Genomic DNA, 24,255 nt, shown 5'->3' with positions numbered 1-24,255 from the left:
TACTAGCTATTGCAGATGATGTACTGAACTACTCAGACTGGTTTACTTGGCAACAGCAACTGTGGTTAAGCTGACTACCCATGCTTGGTATACAGAAAACACAATACTCATACTTGTTTGGGGATTTGCCTAATGTTGTGATTGAATACAGAGATTGGATTTGAAATGCAGTGATTTCATACCCAGGTTGAGATGCAAGTAGGGCATTTCATTAACGGAAGAAAAGTCTCTTAAACTCTTAAAAAAAAAAAAAAAAAAAAAGTATTACCAGTGGTTGTATTTGAGTTGCTTTTAATGCTCCCAAATGATTGGAGAGCACTTTTTTCAAATGGAAATCTTGTTTGTGGGTATATTTGTTCACAGGTGGCCAACCTGAACCCCAAAGATAACTCGTACACTCTGAAGGACTTTGTGTACCGTGAGGTGCAGAGGGACTGGCTGGGCTACTCTGAGGACGACCGCGTTCAGGTCAATGGGATTCTGGCCCGGTAGGTCACAATACATTTCACCCTCCTGAACAGGCCCCTGCATTTCTTGCAAGCAGAACCTCGTGGTGACTATGTAGCAGTGGCTCACAGTTGGTTCTCCCTCTCTCTCAGGAAACTGGGCCTTCCCACTGAGCCGCTTTCCTCCAGCGGTCCTCCTAAAAATGGCTTCCCGGGTTCCCCACAGGTAACGCCTCAACTCTACACTCTGTTAGACACACACCTTCAGTATTACTTGCACAAACCAGCGTGTAAGTTAACAGACAAGCCAAACCTGATGACCAGGTCTCTCCTGTAAAGAGACATTTTATCTCAAGCCTATGCAAATAAATGTTTACTAAGATCAAAAATAGCCTTTTAGCACTCATTCACAGTAGAGATATTTTGTGTTTTGAATTGTTTATTTGTGTCTTTCAGAAGTGCCAGCCCGAGTTGCCGAGTCACTTCACTGACCCCTTGATGCCCAAGAAGCCCCGCATTTCCCATGTCACCAGCCAAGGGCCACCCACCACCCCCACCTCGTCCTCTAGAGTGCGCCGCAGCGCCACGAAGGGGGACAACAGCCACCACAGCGCCGCTCCCGCCACCACCAAACGCTCGTCTCTCCCAGCCAGGCCCACCACGACTGGCCCGCCCCTCAACCACCTCCCCCCTCCCTCCCAGCTGCCCGTTTCTCACCGCCGTCGTATGTCTCATCACCCTGGCCTGGGCTCCAACTCCAGCTCGCCCAGCACGCCTGAGGGCCGTGGCACCCAGGATCTGCCCCTTGACCAGAGCTCTACCTGCCTGGACCCCTCCTCACCGATAGCCAGCCCTCCAGGCAGGACCGCCGACCGCTATGGCTCCGGCATGCTGCCACCGGCCAGCTCCAGCCGCCCAGCCCTCACCATCTCCTCTTCATCATCCTCTTCCTCTACCATTATCCCCCCTTCACCCAGCAGTAGCAAGAAGCACAAAGGGAAGGACAGAGAGAAGGAGCGCTGTAGGGAGGGGCACAGCATCACATGCGATGGTGTCAGCCCCCCAGAGGTACAGGTTGAGGACGGCCAAAGGCCCAGGAAGAGAGACCGTGCCAATGGGGAGGAAAGACGAAAGCCAGTCATCCCAGCCAAAAGCCTATTCTGCTCAGACGAAGGTAGTCTACCTTAATGCCTTGGTTTGGCTTCATGCTTTAATGCCTTGTTAAGAAGGGAAAGGTGTGAGTGCTTGCTCATTATCATGTAAGGCCTGATTCCAATCCATGGTTTTGTAATGACAGCAATGCGCAACCAGGCATTGAAAGTGCACTCATGGTGTGTGTGCTTGGAAAGGGCAAAGTGTATGCATGCTTTGAACATGATGGGCTGCTTGCGTATTGGAGTACGTTTCTCACTTGAGTTGTATGTATGTACAGCAAGTCGGAAATGTACATACTTAGGTTGGAGTCATTAAAACTCTGTTTTCAACCACTCTCCAAATTTCTTAACAAACTACAGTTTTGGTAAGTCGGTTAGGACATTCTTGGACATCTACTTTGTGCATGACACAAGTAATTTTTACAACAATTGTTTACAGACCGATTATTTCACTTATAATTTACTGTATCACAATTCCAGTGGGTCAGAAGTTTACTGTGCCTTTTTTAAAACAGCTTGGAAAATTCCAGAAAATTATGTCATGGCTTTAGAAGCTTCTGGTAGGCTAATTGACATAATTTGAGTCAATTATGTCAATTGTGGATGTATTTCAAGGCCTACCTTCAAACTCAGTGCCTCTTTGCTTGACATCTTGGGAAAATGAAAAGAAATCAGCCAAGACCTCAGAATTTTGTTTTTAGACATCATCCACATGTCTGATTGATCCTTGGGAGCAATTTCCAAACGTTCATCTGTACGAACAATAGTACGCAAGCATAAACACCATGGGACCACGCAGCCGTCATACCGCTTAGGAAGGAGACGCATTCTGTCTCCTAGAGATGAATGTACTTTGGTGCGAAAAGTGGAAATCAATTCCAGAACAACAGCAAAGGACCTTGTGAAGATGCTGGAGGAAACGGGTACAAAAGTATTTATATCCACAGTAAAACGAGTCCTACATCGACATAACCTGAAAGGCCACTCAGCAAGGAAGAAGCCACTGCTCCAAAACCGCCATTGAAAAAGCCAATCTACGGTCTGCAACTGCACATGGGGACAAAGATTGTACTTTTTTTTTTTAGAAACGTCCTCTGCTCTGATGAAACAAAAATAGAACTGTTTAGCCTTAATGACCATCATTATGTTTGGAGGAAAAAGGGGGACGCTTGCAAGCCGAAGAACACCATCCCAAATTTGAAGCACGGGGGTGGCAGCAGCATCATGTTGTGGGGGTGCTTTGCTGCAGGAGGCACTGGTGCACTTCACTAAATAGATGGCATCACGAGGCAGGAAAATTTGGTGGATATATTGAAGCAACATCTTCAGACATCAGTCAGCACTTCCAAAGTTGTGGCAAAATGGCTTAAGGACAACAAAGTCAAGGTATTGGAGTGGCCACCACAAAGCCCTGACCTCAATCCTATAGAAAATGTGTGGGCAAAACTGAAAACGTGTGTGAGCAAGGACGGCCTACAAACCTGACTCGGTTACACCAGCTCTGTCAGGAGGAATGGGCCAAAATTCACCCAACTTATTGTGGGAAGCTTGTTGAATGCTATCTGAAATGTTTGATCCAAGTTAAACAATTTAAAGCCAATGCTACCAAATACTAATTGAGTATTACTAAACTTCTGACCCACTGGGAATGTGATGAAAGAAATAAAAGCTGAAATAAATAATTTCACATTCTTAAAATAAAGTGGCGATCCTAACTGACCTAAGACGGGGACTTTTTACTAGGATTAAATGTCAGGAATTGTGAAACTGAGTTTAAATGTGTTTGGTTAAGCTGTATGTAAACTTCAGACTTCAACTGGTATGTATGATGATTGATTTAGTATGTATGTGCCAATTCTTCTACATCCAACCTTACAAACCAATTTTCTTTCATCCTTTGGACTCAAGCTCAGCATTTTCTACTCTCTGCCCTGTAATTGGTGCCAACAAACCTTTAATCATGGAAGTTAATTTCACTGATAAACCTTGTCTTTATGATAAGTAAAGATTGGTCCGCCCTGAGCAGCACACTCAGAAATCTGTTCAAGGGTTCACTCTGACAACTCTTTCAAGACCAGTACTTTTGAATAGCTTGTTTTACATTTACGTTACAGTTTAGTCATTTAGCAGGAGCTCTTATCCAGAGTGACGTATAGTTCATTTTAAGATGGGTGGGACAACCACATCAGTTATGGTAAATACATTTTTCCTCATAGTAGCTTTCAGCAAATTTAGAGCTAGTAAGAGGGAACCGCGTCAAGTGCGAGTGTTAGTTTACAACAACAAATAATTGGGGGGGGGGGGTGCTAGTCATTATTTTAAGGCTAGTAAAGAGAGCTGTTCAGATGTCAGTTGATGTAATTGTCCGATGTGTGTCTTTGTTATTCCCCAGACAATAAAAAGAGGCCAGTCCACTCCACAGACTCCTCCACCACTGTGATGCCAGATTACATATGGTGAGTACTTTTATTTACTGACTTAATCCTCTTTGTTCTATGTTGAACATGAAGCTTCCATAAGAATGCCACTGCCGCCAATCAACCTTTTTTGGGATGGTACCCCCTTTTAGCCCTCTGAAATACAATTGAATGGCACGTGTGTGTGTCACTGTCCTGTGCTGCTGTCCCGTTACAGTAAGTACATGGCAGTGGTGTCCATGGACCAGAGGCAGACTTACAAGGACAACTTCAATGCAGAGTATGAGGAGTACCGCATCCTGCATGCCCGTGTGGAGAAGATCACTCGCCACTTCACCCAGCTAGACGCTCAGTGCAGGAGGCTGCCGCCTGGCACCAAAGAGTACCAGGTCAGATTATAACAAACTACACCACAGTTACAACCAGGTCAAAACACAACAATCTATGCCACATAACTTGAGGGGTATACTACAATGCAGGTTCAATGAGTTAGCCAGCTAATTTCATTAAACAGCCAGAAATTACTATTGATTTTCTGGTTCATTTTAAGAAAGCTGAACTTGGATACAGTGCCTGGATATCTGAGCATGTCCTTCTCCAAGCTGATACAGTTTCTTCAGAAAGTATTCACACCCCTTGATTTATTCCACATTTTGTTGTTAGAGCCTGAATGTAAAATGGATTACATTAGTTTTTTCTAACCCATCTACACACAATGCCCCATAATGACAAAGTGAAAACATGTTTTTAGAAATGTTGTAAATGTATTGTAAATGAAATACTTTGTCACATAGTCTGTGGACACCTGCTTGTTGAACATCTCATTCCAAAATCATGGGCCTTAAATGGAGTTGCCCCCCTTTCTGCTAAAACAGCCTCTACTCTTCTGGGAAGGCTTTCCACGAGATGTTGGACCATTGTTGCGGGAACTTGCTTCCATTCAGCCACGAGCATTAGTGAGGTCAGGCACTGATGCTGGGCGATTAGCCCTGGCTCACAGTCTGTGTTCCAATTCATCCCAAAGATATTCAATGGGGTTGAGGTCAGGGCTCTGTGCAGGCCAGTCAAGTTCTTCCACACCGATCTCGACAGACCATTTCTGTATGGACCTCGCTTTGTGCGCTGGGGCATTGTCATTCTAAAACAGGATAGGGCCTTCCCCAAACTGTTGCCACAACGTTGGAAGCACAGAATCGTCTAGAATGTCATTTTATGCTGTTAGGTTAAAGATTTCCCTTCACTGGAACTAAGGGGCCTAGCCCAAACCACGAAAAACAGCCCCAGACCATTATTCATCCTCCACCAAACTTTACAGTTGGCGCTATGCATTCGGGCTGGTAGCATTCTCCTGGCATCCGCCAAACCAGATTCATCTGTCGGATGGCCAGATGTTGAAGCTTGATCCATCACTCCAGAGAATGCGTTTCCACTGCTCCAGAGTCCAATGGCGGTGAGATTTACACCACTCTAGCCAACACTTTGTATTGGGCATGGTGATGTTAGGCTTGTGTGGCTGCACGGCCATGGAAACTAATTTCATTTGGCCATTTTCCTGTTGGAACGTAAATCGTCGCCCCATTCACTTGCATTCTGAAGCAGGATCTCGTCAAGATCTGGTCACATGCGCCGAATACAACAGGTGGAGACTACCGTGAAATGCTTATTTACGAGTCCATTTCCAACAATGCAGAGTTAAAAAGACAGCTTTTCCTTTAAAAAAAATATATATTTAACGCAATAAAATAACAATAACGAGGCTATACAAGGTATCAGTACCGAGTCAACGTGCAGTGGTACGAGGTAATACAGTGTATATACATTATGTAAGTGTAAAAGTGACGAGGCAATCAGGATATTTAACAGAGTAGCAACAGTGTGTGGGAGTGTCAGTGTAGTATGTGTGTGGGTAGAGACTAGTGAGTGTGCATAGAGCCAGTGCAAGAGAGTCAGTGTCTGTATTTGGCTCCATTCATTGATCCCGCCATCCATCCAGTCCCTGCCGCTGAAAAGCATCCCTATAGAATGATGCTGCCACCATCATGCTTCACGGTAGGGACGGTGTTTGACAGGTGATGAGCTGTGCCAGGTTTTCTCCAGACATAATGCTTTGTGTTCGACCAAAGAAACTTTTTACCGTCACCTTTTGCTTTTATGATCGGAGTCTTTCTCTGGCCTTTTTGCGTACTCCAGTCGTGCCTTTTTCTTAGGAGTGGCTTCTGTTTGGACACTTTTTCATAAAGCCCAGATTGGTGAAGTGCTGTAGATTGTCCTTCTGGCAGGTTCTCCCATCTCAGCCAATGAACTCTGTAGTTCTGTCAGGGTGGTCATTGTGTTCTTGGTTATCTTCCTGATCAAGGTCTTTCTTGCCTGTTTGGTCAGATGGCCAGCTCTATGCGGAGTCTGTGTAGTTCCATATTTTTTTTTTCAATTTCCCAATGATGTAGACCACTGTACTTCAACATTCTAGAAATTGTTTTAAACATTTGCCAAGATTTATGCTTCATCACAATTCTATCTTGAAGTCCAAGGAACTGTCCGTAGATCTCAATGGTATAGTTTTTGCTCTAACCTTTTTTTATATTAGACGTGTTTCTTTCTAAATCATGTTTAAACAATTGAATTGGCCACAGGTGGACTCCAAGTTGTAGTAACATCTCAAGGATAATCAAAGGAAATTGGATGCACTGGAGCTCAATTTGGAGTATCATAGCAAAGGGGTGTGAATACTTATGTAAATTTAGATTTATGCATTTCATTTAATTGGCTAAACATTTTTTGCATGTTTTCACTTTTTCGTTATGGGGTATTAAGTGTGTGTAGATCTCAGAGAAATAATCCATTTTGAATTCAAGCTGTAAAACAACAATGTGAAATTTAAGGGGTATGAAGTCAAGGGGTATAAATTAGAGGTCTTCACAGATCCACATTTGCCTAAATACCCGAACTGGTCCGGATCCAGAATTATACATGTCACCGGTCTGGATTGGATCTAATATGATTGTCTCCGGTATGTGTAATTTGAACTGACTTGTCCGGAAGGGCCCTTACAGATCCGAACGAGACTGCTGCAGTAGCGGGGGAAAGAGAAATAAGATATTTTATGTTGATGCTCTTGCTTTTTCATGAGTTGGGTGTGTAGCTTGTTGTTGGCCAATCATAAGTTATCAAAATCATCCTTAGCGCCTACTAACTTGATGAGACTCTCACAAATATGCAGTGGTGGAGAAAGTACCCAATTTTCATACTTGAGAAAAAGTATAGATTCCTTTTAACAGAAAGTTTCTCAAGTAAGTCAGCCAGTAAAATACTACTTGAGTAAAAATATACTTAAGTATCAAAAGTAAAAGTATAAATCACTTAGAATTCCTTATATTAAGCAAAGCAGACAGCACAATTTCCTTGTTTTTAAAATTTAAGGATAACTAGGGGCACACTCCAACACTATTTACAACATTATTTACAAAATATGCATTTGTGCTTAGTGAGTCCGCCAAGCCAGAGGCTTGCTCTAGGACACCCACAAGCCTCACAAGACTCGTCTGAAGGTCCCCCAGTACCAGTTGAAAACATTAATGGAAGTATATGAGATATGAGTGTATTTTTAGTGCCCCCAAAAAATGGAGAGGGAGAGACTGAACAAGTTCCACAGACGTGGAATAATGTGTCCCTGAACAGAAGGGGGGGAGGGGGGGGGTCAAAAGTAACAGTCAGTATCTGGTGTGGCCACCAGCTGCATTAAGTACTGCAGTGCATCTCCTCCTGATGGACTGCACCAGATTTGCCAGTTCTTGCTGTGAGATGTTAACCCACTCTTCCACCAAGGCACCTGCAAGTTCCTGGACATTTCTGGGGGGAATGGCCCTAGCCCTCACCCTCCGATCCAACAGGTCCCAGACGTGCTCAATGGGATTGAGATCCGGGCTCTTCGATGGCCATGGCAGAACACTGACATTCCTGTCTTGCAGGAAATCAAGCACAGAACGAGCAGTATAGTTGGTAATATTGTCATGCTGGAGGGTTATGTCAGGATGAGCCTGCAGGAAGGGTACCACATGAGGGAGGAGGATCTTTTCCCTGTAACGCAAAGCATTGATTGCCTGCAATGACAAGCTCAGTTCGATGATGCTCTGACACAGCATGACGGACCCTCCACCTCCAAATCGATCCCGCTCCAGAGTACAGGCCTCGGTGTAACGCTCATTCCTTCGACGATAAACACAAATCCGACCATCATCCCTGGTGAGACAAAATCGTCAGTGAAGAGCACTTTTTGCCAGTCCTGTCTGGTCCAGCGATGGTGGGTTTGTGCCCATTGGCGACATTGTTGCCTGTGATGTCTAGTGAGGACCTGCCTTACAACAGGCCTACAAGCCCTCAGTCCACCCTATTGGGGACAGTCTGAGCACTGATGGAGGGATTGTGCGTTCCTGGTGTAACTCAGTCAGTTGTTGTTGCCATCCTGTACATGTCCCGCAGGTGTGATGTTCAGATGTACCGATCCTGTGCAGATGTTGTTACACGTGGTCTGCCAATGCGAGGACATTCCGCTGTCCGTCCTGTCTCCCTGTAGAGCTGTCTTAAGCGTCTCACAGTAAAGACATTGCAATTTATTGCCCTAGCCACGTCTGCAGTCCTCATGCCTCCTTGCAGCAGGCCTAATGAACGTTCACGCAGATGAGCAGGGACCCTGGGCATCTTTCTTTTGGTGTTTTTCAGAGTCTGTAGAAAGGCCCCTTTTGTGTTCTAAGTTTTCATAACTGTGACCTTAATTGCCTATCGTCTGTAAGCTGTTAATGTCTTAACGACCGTTCCACAGTTGCATGTTCATTAATTGTTTATGGTTCATTGAACAAGCATGGGAAACAGTGTTTAAACCCTTTACAATGAAGATCTGGGAAGTTATTTGGATTTTTACGAATTCTTTGAAAGACAGGGTCCTGAAAAAGTGACTTTTTTGTGTTGAAATATTATTTTAGATTTTTTTTCTCAGCTTTTTTATATCCTAAATATAGGACAAACACTTCAAAACCTTGTTATACATTTTTTGACCTTTTTCTGTTTATGAATGTTATTCAATGTTTTCTGGGCTATAGTAGTAAAGGCCAAATTCAATATTTGACCATTTGTATTTTTTTTTCAAATGTCTTTACCTAAAGTCCTGAAATTCCAAATCGAATAGTATGACTATGGATGATTTTTTGCATCTTTATTTAGTCAGTTAAGAACAAATTCTTATTTTCAATGACGGCCTAGGAACAGTGGGTTAACTGCCTGTTCAGGGGCAGAATGACAGATTTGTACCTTGCCAGCTCGGGGGTGTGAACTTGCAACCATCCGGTTACTAGTCCAACACTCTAACCACTAGGCTACCTTGTTTTACTATATAGCTATCGTAAAACAATTCCATATGTCAGCTTAGAACCCTCCCTCTCCCAATGGACTTTTAAGAATTCATTTTCTGACTTTTTATTTGAAACTATAGGCTGAGAATGCGCATGCACTGCAGACTCAATTAGCCTAGCTAGCTTAACTAGCTTTTCCCAGTTTGATGTAATCAAAACATAATACATAATCATATTTGATGATAAATAACCTAGCTATGGTAGCTATCAGTCTACTGTAGCGTGAGTCGGCTTGGTTGGTTGCAGTCTCTTCCACCCTGCTCCCCGTGTCACTCGCTCACAGTATAGCCCTTCCCCTGCCTCCTAGAGCTGTACCTGTCTCCTTCCTCTCGCGCTTTATCAGCTCCGATTTTAATAAAGTAGCTTAAACTTATTCAGCTTCCCGCACTGATCGGAATGGGTCTGGATCCGACCAGGTCTCTAAAAAAAAAATGTAATAATGCATATTGGGTCTGGGTGGGAAAGCCCCAGGTCCATTTCAAAATGGGTTTTTTTGGACCCTTGAAGACCTAGTATGATTACTTTCTGAAGGCACTGTATGCATTTTTGGTCGTTGAGTCAATTATACCATGCCCATTTTCAAGCTGGTCTTTCAAAAAATATATATAATTAAGAATATTTAGGCAAATTTAGCTGGCTACCTCATTGATTCTGCTTTGTAGTATATCCCTCAGGTCATATAACAACTAGGTCTACACCAAAGAGTACCAGGTCAGATTTAATGTCTGGTCTCAATGGAACACATGCTCATGTAAATGAAAGCGACGTTGTTTCATCTTTTGCAGGAGGTACATGAAGACGTGATGAAAGAGTACAACAAAATGAGACTAGTAAGTAAAACAAATATTTCAATAGCAAACTTAGTCAATGAGCTATTAGCTAGCTAATGTATGTAAATCTGAATTTGCTAGGCAAAATAGTGTTTCCTTGCGTAGTTGCGTCAAGACCCAATTTTGGGCCAAGCACTTGTTTTTGCGATGCAGCATAGCCATTTTCAGTCTTTGCATTACACGCTTAGTTCATTCGGAAGGAATTCAGACCACTTGACTTTCTCCACATTTTGTTACGTTATGGCCTTATTCTAAAATTGATTAAATAAAACATTTTTGCTCATCAATCTATACACAATACGCCATAATGGCACAGAAAACAGGTTTTTATAAAATTATACAAAAAAAGGTATAGCGTTGCAGTGCTAGCTGTATCACTAGAGATTCTGGGTTCGAGTCCAGGCTCTGTCATAGCCGGCCGCGACCGGGAGACCCATGGGGCGGCGCACAATTGGCCCAGCGTCGTCCGGGTTAGGGGAGGCTTTGTCCTTCAGGGATGTCCTGTGGCTGGCCGGGCGCAGTGCACGCTGACACGGTCGCCAGGTGTATGGTGTTTCTTCCCGACACATTTGTGCGGCTGGCTTCCGGGTTAAGTAGGCATTGTGTCGCGAAGCAGTGCGGCTTGGTTGGGTGGTGTTTCGGAGGACGCACGGCTCTCGACCTTCGCCTCTCCCGAGACCGTACAGGTGTTCCAGCGAAGAGAAGACATTAACTGCCAATTGGATTCCACGAAATTTGAGAGAAAGGGGTAAAAAAAAAAAAAAAAGTTTATACCTTAAGTTCTCAGCCCCTTTGCTATGAGACTCGAAATTGAGCTCCGGTGCATCCTGTTTCCATTGATCAACCTTGACATGTTTCTACAATTTGTTTGGAATCCACCTCTGGTAAATTCAATTGCTTGGGCATGATTTGGAAAGGAACATCTGTCTATTTAAAGTCCCACAGTTGACCATGCATGTCAGAGCAAAAACCAAGCCATGAGGTCAAAGGAATTGTCCGTAGAGCTCTGAGACAGGATTGTGTTGAGGCACAGATCTGGGGAAGGGTACCAAAATATTTCTGCAGCATTGAAGGTCCCCAAGAACCCAGTGGCCTTCATTCCTAAATAGAAGAGGTTTGGAACCACCGAAGACTCTTCCAAGAGCTGGCCGCCCTGAAAACTAAGCAATCGGGGGAGAAGGTCCTTGGTCAGGGAGGTGACCAAGAACCCGATGGTCACTCTGACAGCACTCCAGAGTTTCTCTGTGGAGACGGGAGAATCTTCCAGAAGGACAACCATCTCTACAGAGCTTCACCAATCAGGCCTTTTTTAGGCGACTCCAGGATGCTGGCCTTCAAGGCAGAGTTGCAAAGAAAAAGCCATATCTCAGACTGACCAATAAAAATAAAATATTAAGATGGGCAAAATAACACACACTGGACAGAGGAACGCTGCCTAGAAGGCAAGCATTCCGGAGTTGCCTCTTCACTGTTGATGTTGAAACTGGTGTTTTGCGGGTACTATTTAATGAAGCTGCCAGTTGAGGACTTGTGAGGAGGCTGTTTCTCAAACTAGACACGCTAATGTACTTGTCCTCTTGCTCAGTTGTGCACCGGGGTCTCCCACTCTTTCCAATCTGGTTAGGGCCAGTTTGCGCTGTTCTGTGAAGGGAGTACTACACAGCATTGTACGAGATCTTCAGTTTCTTGGCAATTTCTCACATGGAATAGCCTTCATTTCTCAGAACAAGAATAGACTGAGGTTTCTGGCCATTTTGAGCCTGTAATCGAACCCACAAATGCTGGCGCTCCAGATACTCAACTAGTCTAAAGAAGGCCAGTTTTATTGCTTCTTTAATCAGTACAGCAGTTTATAACTGTGCTAACATAATTTCAAAAGGGTTTTCTCATGCTCAATTAGCTTTTTTTAAAATGATAAACTTGGATTAGCTAACACCGTGCCATTGGAACACAGGAGGGATGGTTGCTGATAATGGGCCTCTGTATGCATACGTAGATATTCCATGAAAAATCTGCCGTTTCCAGCTACAACAGTCATTTACAACATTAACAATGTCTACACTGTATTTCTAATCAATTAGATTTTTTTTAATGGACAAAAATGTGCTTTCAAAAACAAGGACATTCACAAGTGACCCCAAACTTTTCGTTTCAAATTTTTTATTAAACACACACAAGAATGGTGTATAGGTAGGTATACAAGACAGATATACAATTCTTATCTAAACATAAAAGAGCATACAGGAACAACAAGACCCAGAGTTCTGGGTGCAAACCAAATAATACCAAACACGACATACAAAACAAGGACACGTAGAAAGAAAGAGGGAAGATGTCCCCCCTTATTCCCCCAAACCCCCCCCCCAACTGCTCGGGTGGCAGGGCCAGCACATGCTGCCCAAAGGTAGATTAAAATATTACAATTGAGAGTGCGTTAATAAGTACAAATTCACAGCGCCGACTCGTCCAAGTAGGAGAGGAAAGGCTGCCAGATTTGATCAAATGTTGATAATTTATTGTTCAGAATATATCTAATTCTTTCTAAGTGTACAGTGTTTGCCAATTCACTGAGCCATAATTTGGTAGAGGGCGCTTCCCTCCTTTTCCAAAACAACAAGATTAGTTTTTTTGCCGAGATGAGATTGTGACCCCAAACTTTTGAACGGTAGTGTACATGCACCAGCAGGAGTGAAGTTGAAGTCTGGCTGTCTACTTGTCCTTCACGAGTCATAACCCATTTTGGAAGGGAGACTTGAAACACGTTCCAGTCTCACTTTAAGAAGTGGACATTGTATTATAAGGAGGCTTGGATCCACCCAAATCATTTGGAATCCTGAATCCTTTCACAGCATTATTAGGCTTCGTTGAGACAATGACTTATCAATAACCCAAGTCCAACTCATTTAATCCCTACCGTTGTCATAATGCTTCAGCAAATGTACATTATCCTAGGGGTGTTGAAAGAGACAATGAAAGTAACCTAATTTATGTCACTCTTACTGCCCTGAATGCCTCTGCTGATCCTACAGCTATTGTATGCAGTAATCATATGCCTATGAACAAGAGTAATACTGTTAGCACGGAGTTGGTGTGCCCTATTAGGAAGTCCATTGTGTGCAGCTCACCCTGCACTAATAAAAATAACCTGAGCCATGTCTACCTCTGCTAAGTTTCACATTTTAAAGCAAGAAAAACAATTTAAGCATCACAGGAAAGTGTTTAAATATAGCCCACATTAACATATGTAGCTTAAGAAATAAGGTTAATGAAATCAATTATTTTGCTATTAACAGATGACATTCATATTCTGACTATCTGAAACTCACTTAGATAATACCTTTTTTCCAGGGGTTAGCAATACATGGTTGTAAGACCTATTGAAAAGACAAATGCCAAAGGTGGAGGTGTGGCTGTTTTTAAATTCAGAACCACATTCCTGTAAAGCTTAGCGAGGATCTCGTGTTAAATACTGTTGAAGTAATATGGCTACAGGTTCATCTGTCTCACCTTAAGCCCATTCTGGTGGGACGCTGCTATAGAACACCAAGGGCTAACAGTCAGTATCTGAATAACTTGTGAAATGCTTGATAATGTGTGTGATGCCAATCACACAGGGGGGTGTACTTTCTGGGTGATTTTTAAATATTGATTGGCTTTCAACAGGCTGCCCACTCAAGAGAAAGCTTCAAACTTTAACTAGTGCCTGCAACCTGGTTCAGGTTATCAATAAACCTACCAGGGTAGTTACAAACAGTACAGGAATGACATCAACATGTATTGATCTTATCTTTACTAATGCTGCAGAAATTTGTTTGAAAGAAGCATCCAAATCCATCGACGTGATCACTATAGTAGCCATATCTAGGAAAACCAAAGTTCCTAAGGCTGGGCCTAATATTGTGAATGAGGTCATACAAGACATTCTGTAGTGATTTCTATGTTGTGAAGAATATTTGTTGGTTTGTAGTGTGTAATGACGAGCAACCAGAACATTGCCCTTGACACATTTAAAGAAGAAACTACACTAAAACAAAGATAAATGACATAAAGAATGCTAGAAAGAGAAAAAAAAGCTTTGGAGCACCTTAAGTGACTATTTGGCAAAAAGCCAAACTCCACTCCATCATTCAATGAATCAGATGGCTCCTTTATCACAAAATCTACTGCCGACTACTTTTTAATGATTTTTTAAATTGGGTAGATAAGCAAATTTAGCCATGACATGCCAGCAACAAACGCTGACCTATATCTGACCAAATTATGAAAGACTAGCATTGTAATTTTGAATTCCGTAAACTAAGTATGGATGAGGTGAAAAAATTGTCTATCAACAATGACAAGCCACTGGGGACTGACAACCTGGATTGAACATTTCTTGAGGATAATAGGGGACAATATTGCCACATTTTCGATTGAAGCCTACTAGAAAGTGTGTGCCCTCAGGCGTGGAAGGAAGCAAAAGTTATTCCCCTACCTAAGAATAGTGAAGGCCCCATTACTGGCTCAAATAGTCGACCAATCAGCCTGTTACCAACTCTTAGTATTCTTTTAGAAAGAATTGTTTGACCCAGATACAATGCTATTTTACAGTAAACAAATTGACAAGACTTTCAGCACGCTTATAGGGAAGGACATTCAACAAGCACAGCACTTACACAAATGACTGATTTAGCTCAGAGAAATTGATGATAAAAATATTGGGGGGGCTATGGATTTATGGATTTACACTCCCTGCTATATTTTGGATGAAGAGTTACCTGTCTAACAGTACACAGAGGGTGTTCTTTAATGGAAGCCTCTCCAAAAAAATCCAGGTAGAATCAGGAATTCCTCAGAGCAGCTGTCTAGGTCCCTTTTTTCCATCTTTACTAACGACATGCCAGTCTATGTATGCGGATGACTCAGCACTGTACACGTCAGCTACCACAGCGACTGATGTGACAGCAACACTTAACAGTTTGTTTCAGAATGGGTGGCAAGGAATAAGTTAATCATAAATATTTCCTAAACTAAAAGCATTGTATTTGGGACAAATCATTCAGTAAACCTCAACTAAATATTGTAATGAATAATGTTCAGTCGTGTGGTCAGGTGCCACAAAGAGGGACTTAGGAAAATTGCAATTGGCTTCGAACAGGGCATCACGGCTTGCCCTTGTAATGTTAGCTCTCTGTGTACATCCAACTATGCATGTAAATCTCTCCTGGCTCAAAGTGGAGGAGAGATTAACTTCCTCACTGCTTGTATTTGTGAGCGTTATTGACATGTTGAATGCACTGAGCTGTCTGTTTGAACTACTGGCACACAGCTCGGACACCCATGCCCCACAAGACATGCCACCAGAGGTCTCTTCACAGTTCCCAAGTCCAGAACAGGCTATGGGAGGCGCACAGTATTTATTTGATCTTTTTAAGGGGTGGAATCAGCTTTAATATTGCGGATAGATTGTTGCTTCCATCAATGTAATTGTCTGCATCATTTCCAATCCCCTATATGTATGTGTATGTGTATGTATACGTACGTGTGTATGCATACGTACGTGCATACATACAGTGGGGCAAAAAAAGTATTTAGTCAGCCACCAATTGTGCAAGTTCTCCCACTTAAAAAGATGAGGCCTGTAATTTTCATCATAGGTACACTTCAACTATGACAGACAAAATGAGGGAAAAAAATCCAGAAAATCACATTGTAGGATTTTTTAATTAATTTATTTGCAAATTATGGTGGAAATTAAGTATAGTTTAGTTTTAGTTTTTGGTAAGTGTTACAATTCTTCAGCCATTCCCGGACCTGTGACCAAAAACGAGCTACATATGGACAGTACCAAAATAAATGATCTAATGGTTCTGCCTCCTTGCAGAAAAATCTGCAGAGCTGGGAAGATTGTATCATTCTATTGGTTGCAAGAATTTTGTATAATTTAAATTTAGAAGTTTTGAATCCGCCGTTTTGCGTGTCAATTCAATGTGCCATGGAATCGGTACGTCAAAAATCGCACAGTATTACATAGAGCCATGACTACATGGAACTCTACTACACATCAAGTAACTTGTGCCAGTAGTAAAATTTGATTTAAAAATGAGAATACACCTTATGGAACAGCAGGGACTGTGAAGCAACACAAACAGACACATGCATACAAACGCACGATAACATACCCACTATACACAAATGTACACACAGATTTGGTGTTATAGATCTGTGAGAGTAGAGGCCTGAGGGCATTTTTAAAATGTATAATTGCCTTTATTTTGCTGGACCCCAGGAAAAGTGCCTTGGCAGCAGCTAATGGGGATCCATAATAAATACAAATACAGCCAAAGGGTGGGCTGGCTGGCTGGCTGGCTAGCTAAAGTACTCATTATGCATTAGTTAGCTAATGTGGCCAGCGCTAATTACTAGCAAACTATTTAGGGATATTTTGGTAATGAGGCCCTTTTATCTACTTCTCCAGAGTCCGATGAACTTGTGCATAACATTTTTGTGTCTGTCCAGTATGAAGGATGTTAGAGGTAGTTTCTGGAAGCCTATGGGTATCTACTACATGTTCGCGAAACTACCTAGAACTTCCTTCATACTGGACATTGAGACACAAAAATGGTATACAAAGTTTCAGACTCGAGGGAAGTAGATAAAGGGCCTCATTGCCAAAATCCCGATATCCCTTTAATGACTTAAAAAATGGGCTAACCAAGGCTAAATCTTAATCATTCATTGGATTTATATAGCGCTTTTCTGTAAATTTACATGGTAGGGAGAAACTCCCCTCATCCACCACCAATGTGTAGCACCCACCAGGGTGATGCACGGCAAGCATTTTTGTCAGAACGCTCACCACACATCCGCTCTCAGGTGGAGAGAAGTGAGATATGCCAATTAGGAATGAGGTTAGGTTGGGAACTTATCGTATGAGTGTTGACCCCATGGTCATTGATAAGTGCCATTTTTATGACCACAGATTCAGGACACCCGTTTAATGTTCCATCCGAAAGACTGCACCCTATGCAGGGCAATGTCCCCTTCACTTCCCTAGGGCATTGGGATATCCTTAGACCAGAGAGACTGCCCCCTACTGGCCCTCCAACACCAACACCACTTCCAGCAGCAGCTGGTCTCCCAACCAGGACTGACCCTGCTTGGCTTAAGAAGCAAGCCAGCAGTGGGATGCAGGGTTGTATGCTGCTGGTGTGTTCTGTTGATGGTGTATTTATTTATTTTTCAATTTATTCCTTGTAATTATTTTAATTTGTTTCTTTCTGCATTATTGGGAAGGGCCCGTAAGTAACATTAGATGATTAATTGACTTTGCTTAGCTTGGTTACAGCTGTCCAGGGAGGCAGACTAACAAAACAAGCATTCTGTACAGTTCAAGGCATTGTGTTTTATGAACCAAACACAGCGCCGGAACATTGAGCGGTCAAGTAACAGTAATTCAACCCCTCTAAAAAAACTTTATGAATGGCTTTCTAAACACTGCATATCAGGTAACATTATGGAGTCTAATTTCTTTGTGTATGTGTCACCCTGCAGCACAGCCCAAACTACCAGGTGGAGAAGCAGCGCTGCGAGTACCTGCACAACAAGCTGGCCCACATCAAGCGCCTCATCGCTGACTTTGACCAGCGCAGTTCCCAATCCTGGAGCTAGAGCAACAGTTTCAAGACCACACAGTTTTGAGGTGGTTTAAGGGGTGTGCGGAGCAAGGGGGTTTCAACTGGCTTTTATTTATTCAGACCCCCCTGTCTCTGCTGCCCCCCCCCTTCTCGTAATGGTTTCTCATGAAGCTCCTCTTCAATTATACAACACTGGTCTAGAGGAAGGGAACTACATGTGTGTGGGGGTAGGGGGGATACTTAACACTTTTAGCCTTTGAAGGACTTTATCCAAAAATGTAACTTATTTTTGAAAGCAGAGAAAATATAATACTTGTATTTAAGTAAAAAAAAAAATTTTTTAAAAGTATTTATTTTGGACTGTTCAGATGTGTGTGTGTGTGTGTGTGTGTGTGTGTGTGTGGTCCACACATGATTTATTGTTTAAAGAGTTTAAATTTTCCGAAAGCAATGCAAAAAACATGGGCCTTATGTGTTTGACTTTCTGAAGCCATTTTGTACATGAGAGGAGATTCCGAGTGGCGCAGTGGTCTAAGACACTGCATCTCAGTGCTAGAGGCGTCACTACAGACACTGGTTCAAATCTAGGCTGTATCGCAACTGGCCGTGATTGAGTCCCATAGGGCGGAGCACAATTGGCCCAGCGTCGTCCGGGTGTGGCCGGTGTAAGCCGTCAATGTAAATAAGAATTTGTTATTAACTGACTTGCCTAGTTAAAAAAAAGAAAATCCAACGTATCGTCCCAATTGTCAGCAGTTGCTCATCTTCCCTTTACCCTCTTCCTTCATGGTGAAGTAGATGGGGAGGAATCCACTTTAGACCATTGAGACGCAACACCAATATGGGTTATGGGGGGGGGGGGGGGGTTACATTTAGGAGGATCATACCCTGATAGCAGGGGGGCGCTACCCTGCGCAACATTAGTGTTTCTGCTCTCTGTGCAAAAGAGTGCCTTAAGGTGTTAGTTTACATGGGGGAATTACAACCACCTGGCTACAGGTCTCACACACCAGCATGAGGTGTGTGGGGGGGGGGATACAAAGGTGTCAGAGGGAATACAAAGGTCAGGGAGGTGTGTGTGTGTGTGTGTGTGGGCGGCTATGTAAAATGGGGGGAACACGGGAGGGTGAGAAAATAGCTAAGATTCCATCCAATTCATGACTGATTTTCATGCAAATATTATAAAATCGTCGGATAAAAGTCTGCGTGATGACGTAGTGCACATTTTAAAAAAGTTATTGGTTTCCATCGCATTTTCAACTACTGATGGTTTTGTAAGAGAAATGTTGCATTTTACAGTGCATTGCGAAAGTATTCGGCCCCCTTGAACTTTGCGACCTTTTGCCACATTTCAGGCTTCAAACAAAGATATAAAACTGTATTTTTTGTGAAGAATCAACAACAAGTGGGACACAATCATGAAGTGGAACGACATTTATTGGATATTTCAAACCTTTTTAACAAATCAAAAAGTGAAAAATTGGGCGTGCAAAATTATTCAGCCCCCTTAAGTTAATACTTTGTAGCGCCACCTTTTGCTGCGATTACAGCTGTAAGTCGCTTGGGGTATGTCTCTATCAGTTTTGCACATCGAGAGACTGAAATTTTTTCCCATTCCTCCTTGCAAAACAGCTCGAGCTCAGTGAGGTTGGATGGAGAGCATTTCTTTCCACAGATTCTCGATTGGATTCAGGTCTGGACTTTGACTTGGCCATTCTAACACCTGGATATGTTTATTTTTGAACCATTCCATTGTAGATTTTGCTTTGTTTTGGATCATTGTCTTGTTGGAAGACAAATCTCCGTCCCAGTCTCAGGTCTTTTGCAGACTCCATCAGGTTTTCTTCCAGAATGGTCCAGTATTTGGCTCCATCCATCTTTCCATCAATTTTAACCATCTTCCCTGTCCCTGCTGAAGAAAAGCAGGCCCAAACCATGATGCTGCCACCACCATGTTTGACAGTGGGGATGGTGTGTTCAGGGTGATGACCTGTGTTGCTTTTACGCCAAACATAAGGTCTTGCATTGTTGCCAAAAAGTTCAATTTTGGTTTCATCTGACCAGAGCACCTTCTTCCACATGTTTGGTGTGTCTCCCAGGTGGCTTGTGGCAAACTTTAAACGACACTTTTTATGGATATCTTTAAGAAATGGCTTTCTTCTTGCCACTTCCATAAAGGCCAGATTTGTGCAATATACGACTGATTGTTGTCCTATGGACAGAGTCTCCCACCTCAGCTGTAGATCTCTGCAGTTCATCCAGAGTGATCATGGGCCTCTTGGCTGCATCTCTGATCAGTCTTCTCCTTGTATGAGCTGAAAGTTTAGAGGGACGGCCAGGTCTTGGTAGATTTGCAGTGGTCTGATATTCCTTCCATTTCAATATTATCGCTTGCACAGTGCTCCTTGGGATGTTTAAAGCTTGGGAAATATTTTTGTATCCAAATCCGGCTTTAAACTTCTTCACAACAGTATCTCGGACCTGCCTGGTGTGTTCCTTGTTCTTCATGATGCTCTCTGCGCTTTTAACGGACCTCTGAGACTATCACAGTGCAGGTGCATTTATACGGAGACTTGATTACACACAGGTGGATTGTATTTATCATCATTAGTCATTTAGGTCAACATTGGATCATTCAGAGATCCTCACTGAACTTCTGGAGAGAGTTTGCTGCACTGAAAGTAAAGGGGCTGAATAATTTTGCACGCCCAATTTTTCAGTTTTTGATTTGTTAAAAAAGTTTGAAATATCCAATAAATGTCGTTCCACTTCATGATTGTGTCCCACTTGTTGTTGATTCTTCACAAAAAAATACAGTTTTATATCTTTGTTTGAAGCCTGAAATGTGGCAAAAGGTCGCAAAGTTCAAGGGGGCCGAATACTTTCGCAATGCACTGTATATAGCGAATGTGCCCACTGGCAGTGGCATGTGCGCTCCAGCCAACAGCTCCAGGTACAGTGCTAGTAGGCTACCTACATGAGAGCGTTTTCATTATTTTAATTTGTCAAATGGCAGCCAAGCATCTATCATTATGTTACTAGAATAGACCCTCAATATTTATTGGAAAAGAGCATCAAGCTCATCACTGCACTTTCACCACCCTGTGAAGTAAATACCTTATTTAATCTGTAGCATAAGCTGTATGCTTTCCCGTGGTGTAGTGGGAGGACCACATGATATGATTGTGTGACTCCCAAGTTTACATCAATGGTTATTATATCAATATTTGCGCGTAATGGCAACCTCCATTTCTCGCATCATTAATTTTATTGAAACAAAAAGATCCCACCTTGTCTAGTGTATTTTTTGTTTTGTCGACATTTGGAAAGTTGACCGACATAAGTTGTTGGATAGAAAACATGTTTATGAAAAAGGGGGTAAAAGGCTGCTGTAGTCTTTTGTTGTTGTTTGACTAGCCAGAGCACTCAGGATCAACCTGGCTAAAGTTTGTGTTTTTAATTGGGGGGCTGTTCTAGAGTCTCTGGAAGGACTAGAGCATTGCCTCGCCAGTTTATTTAAAGGAAAACAGGCTGTTCTGTTTGATAAATTAATGCATCCACCAGAGGACAAATCTGTATTCTAAAGACAAATGTATTCTTTTCTCCTTGATTCCAGTTTTGTCAGTGCAGCAGAACTATGGAAGAACTGCGAATAGCATTTCTGTTTTAGTTTTTGAATTCAACTCATGCTGATTTAGTTTGACAGACAGATGAATGCATGGATTAAGGATGAAAATTTCATGATATCATTAATAAACAAGGTCTTGAGCTCAAGGGAAATATTATGTTTACAAACCTGTGTTAGAATTTGTCCCCAAAAAGTGAAATACTGTTCTGGTATATATCTACATACTGGTTCAGCCTTTATTTATGAGGCACTGATACTGGAGACAGGATATAAAATGTGTTCCCTGGAAGATGACATTTCTGTTAACTTTTTTCTCTCTGCTTTCCAAGTGGGGGGGACAAATCCAACATTGTAAGTAAGAAACTGAAGATTATGCACTCTTGATGCAGAGACCCATCCAACAGAAGCCCCAATGATGTAAGGTCTGATGGTACTGTCATGATTGGGGCTTCCGTTGGGTCTCTGCAGCAGAGGTGACTTTTTAAAAACAGGAAGGCCCTCTTCAGTCACAATTCAAACTATATTCCAGTGTTACTACATTTCAGTTTGAAAGTCAAACTCTGCAAGGACCATGAGCTCAACATGTTTTAGAGGGATTTGTAGACATGAAAAATACTTATTTGGAGATCTCTGAAGCATCTTGACACTCATGAGTTCCAGCAGACTACTACAGTACAGGGTCCACTCCCAGCAAAATGGTGACTTTGTTGGAGTTCAGCAGTCTTACTGAGAAGTTGTAAAGGGCAAACAAGTGTTTTAAAAGACATCTCAATGTTTTGGTGTGAAAGATGACTCAGAACTGTATGGATTGTGAAGGAGTACTGAACCTGCCCACCTGAAAATGCATTAAATCTGTAAAATAAAAGTCAACTTGGCTTTACATTGAAGATTGTAGACTTTCTTTTCAGTTGTATGCCATCTGCATATTTGTGTGATTATGGGCCTTGGCCCCTGGTTAAGAGTTCTGTATGAATGCAACCCATGGTTATGAAGGTGTGATTTGAAGCTTTGGAATGTTTAATCATTTTGGCTACTGAGACTTCACATTTGTTTCATCATGATTAGTGTGAAAAATCATACTGTTTTAATATACGTGTCATTTCTGGTTAGAATTGTAGACTGGAACAGCAGCAAACTGGAGTCCCTCTGGCTTAATCTGTGCAAAGGTATGCAGATACTGCACTAGTGCACGCATGGAAAGGTATTTTTTTTTGAATAGTTACAAGCAACTTTGGTTGTACAGGGATTTTTGGGGGGTTGGCCTTAATGCCCTTAATATTTTCACACATGCAATGCATGCATGTTCCAGGGATTTCAAATTCTAGGACAGAAAATAATTTTCCATAATATATTTCACTTAACTGGTTCAGTGAACCACAGGATGAGTAACCTTGCCTGAAGATGTGCTGGCTCCTAGAGAAAATGCCTACAGGCTTTAGCGCTACGGCCTAGCAGACTTATGACACACAACTGACCCGGGTTCAAATCCAGCCAGTCACATTGGTGCAGTGACTTTGATAGTCTGTTGATTCTGAGGAGGTGGTCAAAGGAGGGTGAATTGTAGCAGAGGTAGTTTGGTGAACCACCCTCTTGAGTAACCAACCTTTCCTGAGATCTGAGGACTTGCGTTAGTTCCCGTAACACAGCCTTGTGCAGATGAGATGGGTTCAAACCCAGTCAGTCACGCTATCAAATACAGTGTACAAAACATTATGAACACCTGCTCTTTCCATGACAGACTGACCTGGTGAATCCAGGTGAAGGCTATGATCCCTTATTGATGTCACTTAAATCATTTTCAATCTGTGTAGATGAAGGGGAGGAAGGTTAAAGAAGGATTTTTAAGCCTTGAGACATGGATTGTGTATGTGCCATTCAGAGGGTGAATGGGCAAGTCAAAATATTTAAGTGCCTTTGAATGGGGTATGGTGGTAGTAGGTGCCAGGTGCACCAGTTAGGGTCAAGAACTGCTACGCTGCTGGGTTTTTCACACACAACCGTTTCCGATGTGTTTCAACAATGGTACATCACCCAAAGGACATCCAGCCAACTTGACACAACTGTGGGAAGCGTTGGCGTCAACATGGGCCAGCATTCGTGTGAATTGCTTTCGACACCTTGACAAAATGAGGCTGTTCTGAGTGCAAAAGGGAGGGTGGATGCAACTCAATATTGGGAAAGTGTTCTTAATGTTTTGTACAGTCTTTAAAAAAAATCATTATTCCTTATGGCAGCAGTGGTGGCCAACCCTGCTCTTTGCAATGCATGTGTCATATGCAGTATACAAGGCAGAAGGAAGTGAAGAGTGAAACAAGCTCTTTTACCTGCATCAAGGTATCCCTCAGTCTCTGTGCTTCTATGATTTTCATCTATTAGATTAAATCAAATGCATCACAACATACATTTTCAGGATGCGCAGCCCACATAGGCTAATAAGGCACTGTATTTAATGTAGCAAAATAAATATTTGTATATGCATAGAGATCCCTATGTACAGAATGTATAATATACACCAGTTGAGCTGTCAGTCACAACTGCTGCCATGGGCGGATTGGTCGTCTGGCAATTCTGGGCTGGTCGAAATTCACAAAAAAAGAAACATATATATATATATATATTCTCACACACACACACACACACACACACAGTTGAAGTCGTAAGTTTACATGCACCTTAGCCAAATATATTTGAACTCAGTTTTTCACAATTCCTGACATTTAATCCTAGTACAAATTCCTTGTCTTAGGTCAGTTAGGATCACC

At 42.4% G+C, this 24,255-nt stretch overlaps 1 protein-coding gene across 5 annotated transcripts in view; it reads left to right on the top strand.

Moving 5' to 3' along the window:
• The window catches only part of LOC139413785 (elongation factor for RNA polymerase II 2), a 40,152-nt gene extending 17,775 nt beyond the window's left edge, over positions 1 to 22,377 (top strand). The window contains exons 6-13 of one of the 5 annotated variants that reach the window (XM_071161534.1): positions 364 to 488; positions 600 to 672; positions 903 to 1,620; positions 3,993 to 4,056; positions 4,235 to 4,406; positions 10,205 to 10,249; positions 17,783 to 19,054; positions 20,736 to 22,377. In XM_071161534.1, the coding sequence (XP_071017635.1) occupies positions 364 to 488; positions 600 to 672; positions 903 to 1,620; positions 3,993 to 4,056; positions 4,235 to 4,406; positions 10,205 to 10,249; positions 17,783 to 17,899 (1,314 nt within the window). In that variant the 3' untranslated portion in view covers positions 17,900 to 19,054; positions 20,736 to 22,377. Of the gene's footprint in view, positions 1 to 363; positions 489 to 599; positions 673 to 902; positions 1,621 to 3,992; positions 4,057 to 4,234; positions 4,407 to 10,204; positions 10,250 to 17,210; positions 17,438 to 17,782; positions 19,055 to 20,735 lie in introns of those variants that run through there. The other 4 variants (XM_071161537.1, XM_071161535.1, XM_071161538.1 and 1 more) reach the window with 4 other exon arrangements.
• The last annotated feature ends 1,878 nt before the right edge of the window (positions 22,378 to 24,255 follow it).

This window comes from Oncorhynchus clarkii, chromosome 7 (genome assembly GCF_045791955.1).
Source record: "Oncorhynchus clarkii lewisi isolate Uvic-CL-2024 chromosome 7, UVic_Ocla_1.0, whole genome shotgun sequence".
NCBI lineage: Eukaryota > Metazoa > Chordata > Actinopteri > Salmoniformes > Salmonidae > Oncorhynchus > Oncorhynchus clarkii.
This window is presented reverse-complemented; position numbering and strand designations above follow the sequence as displayed.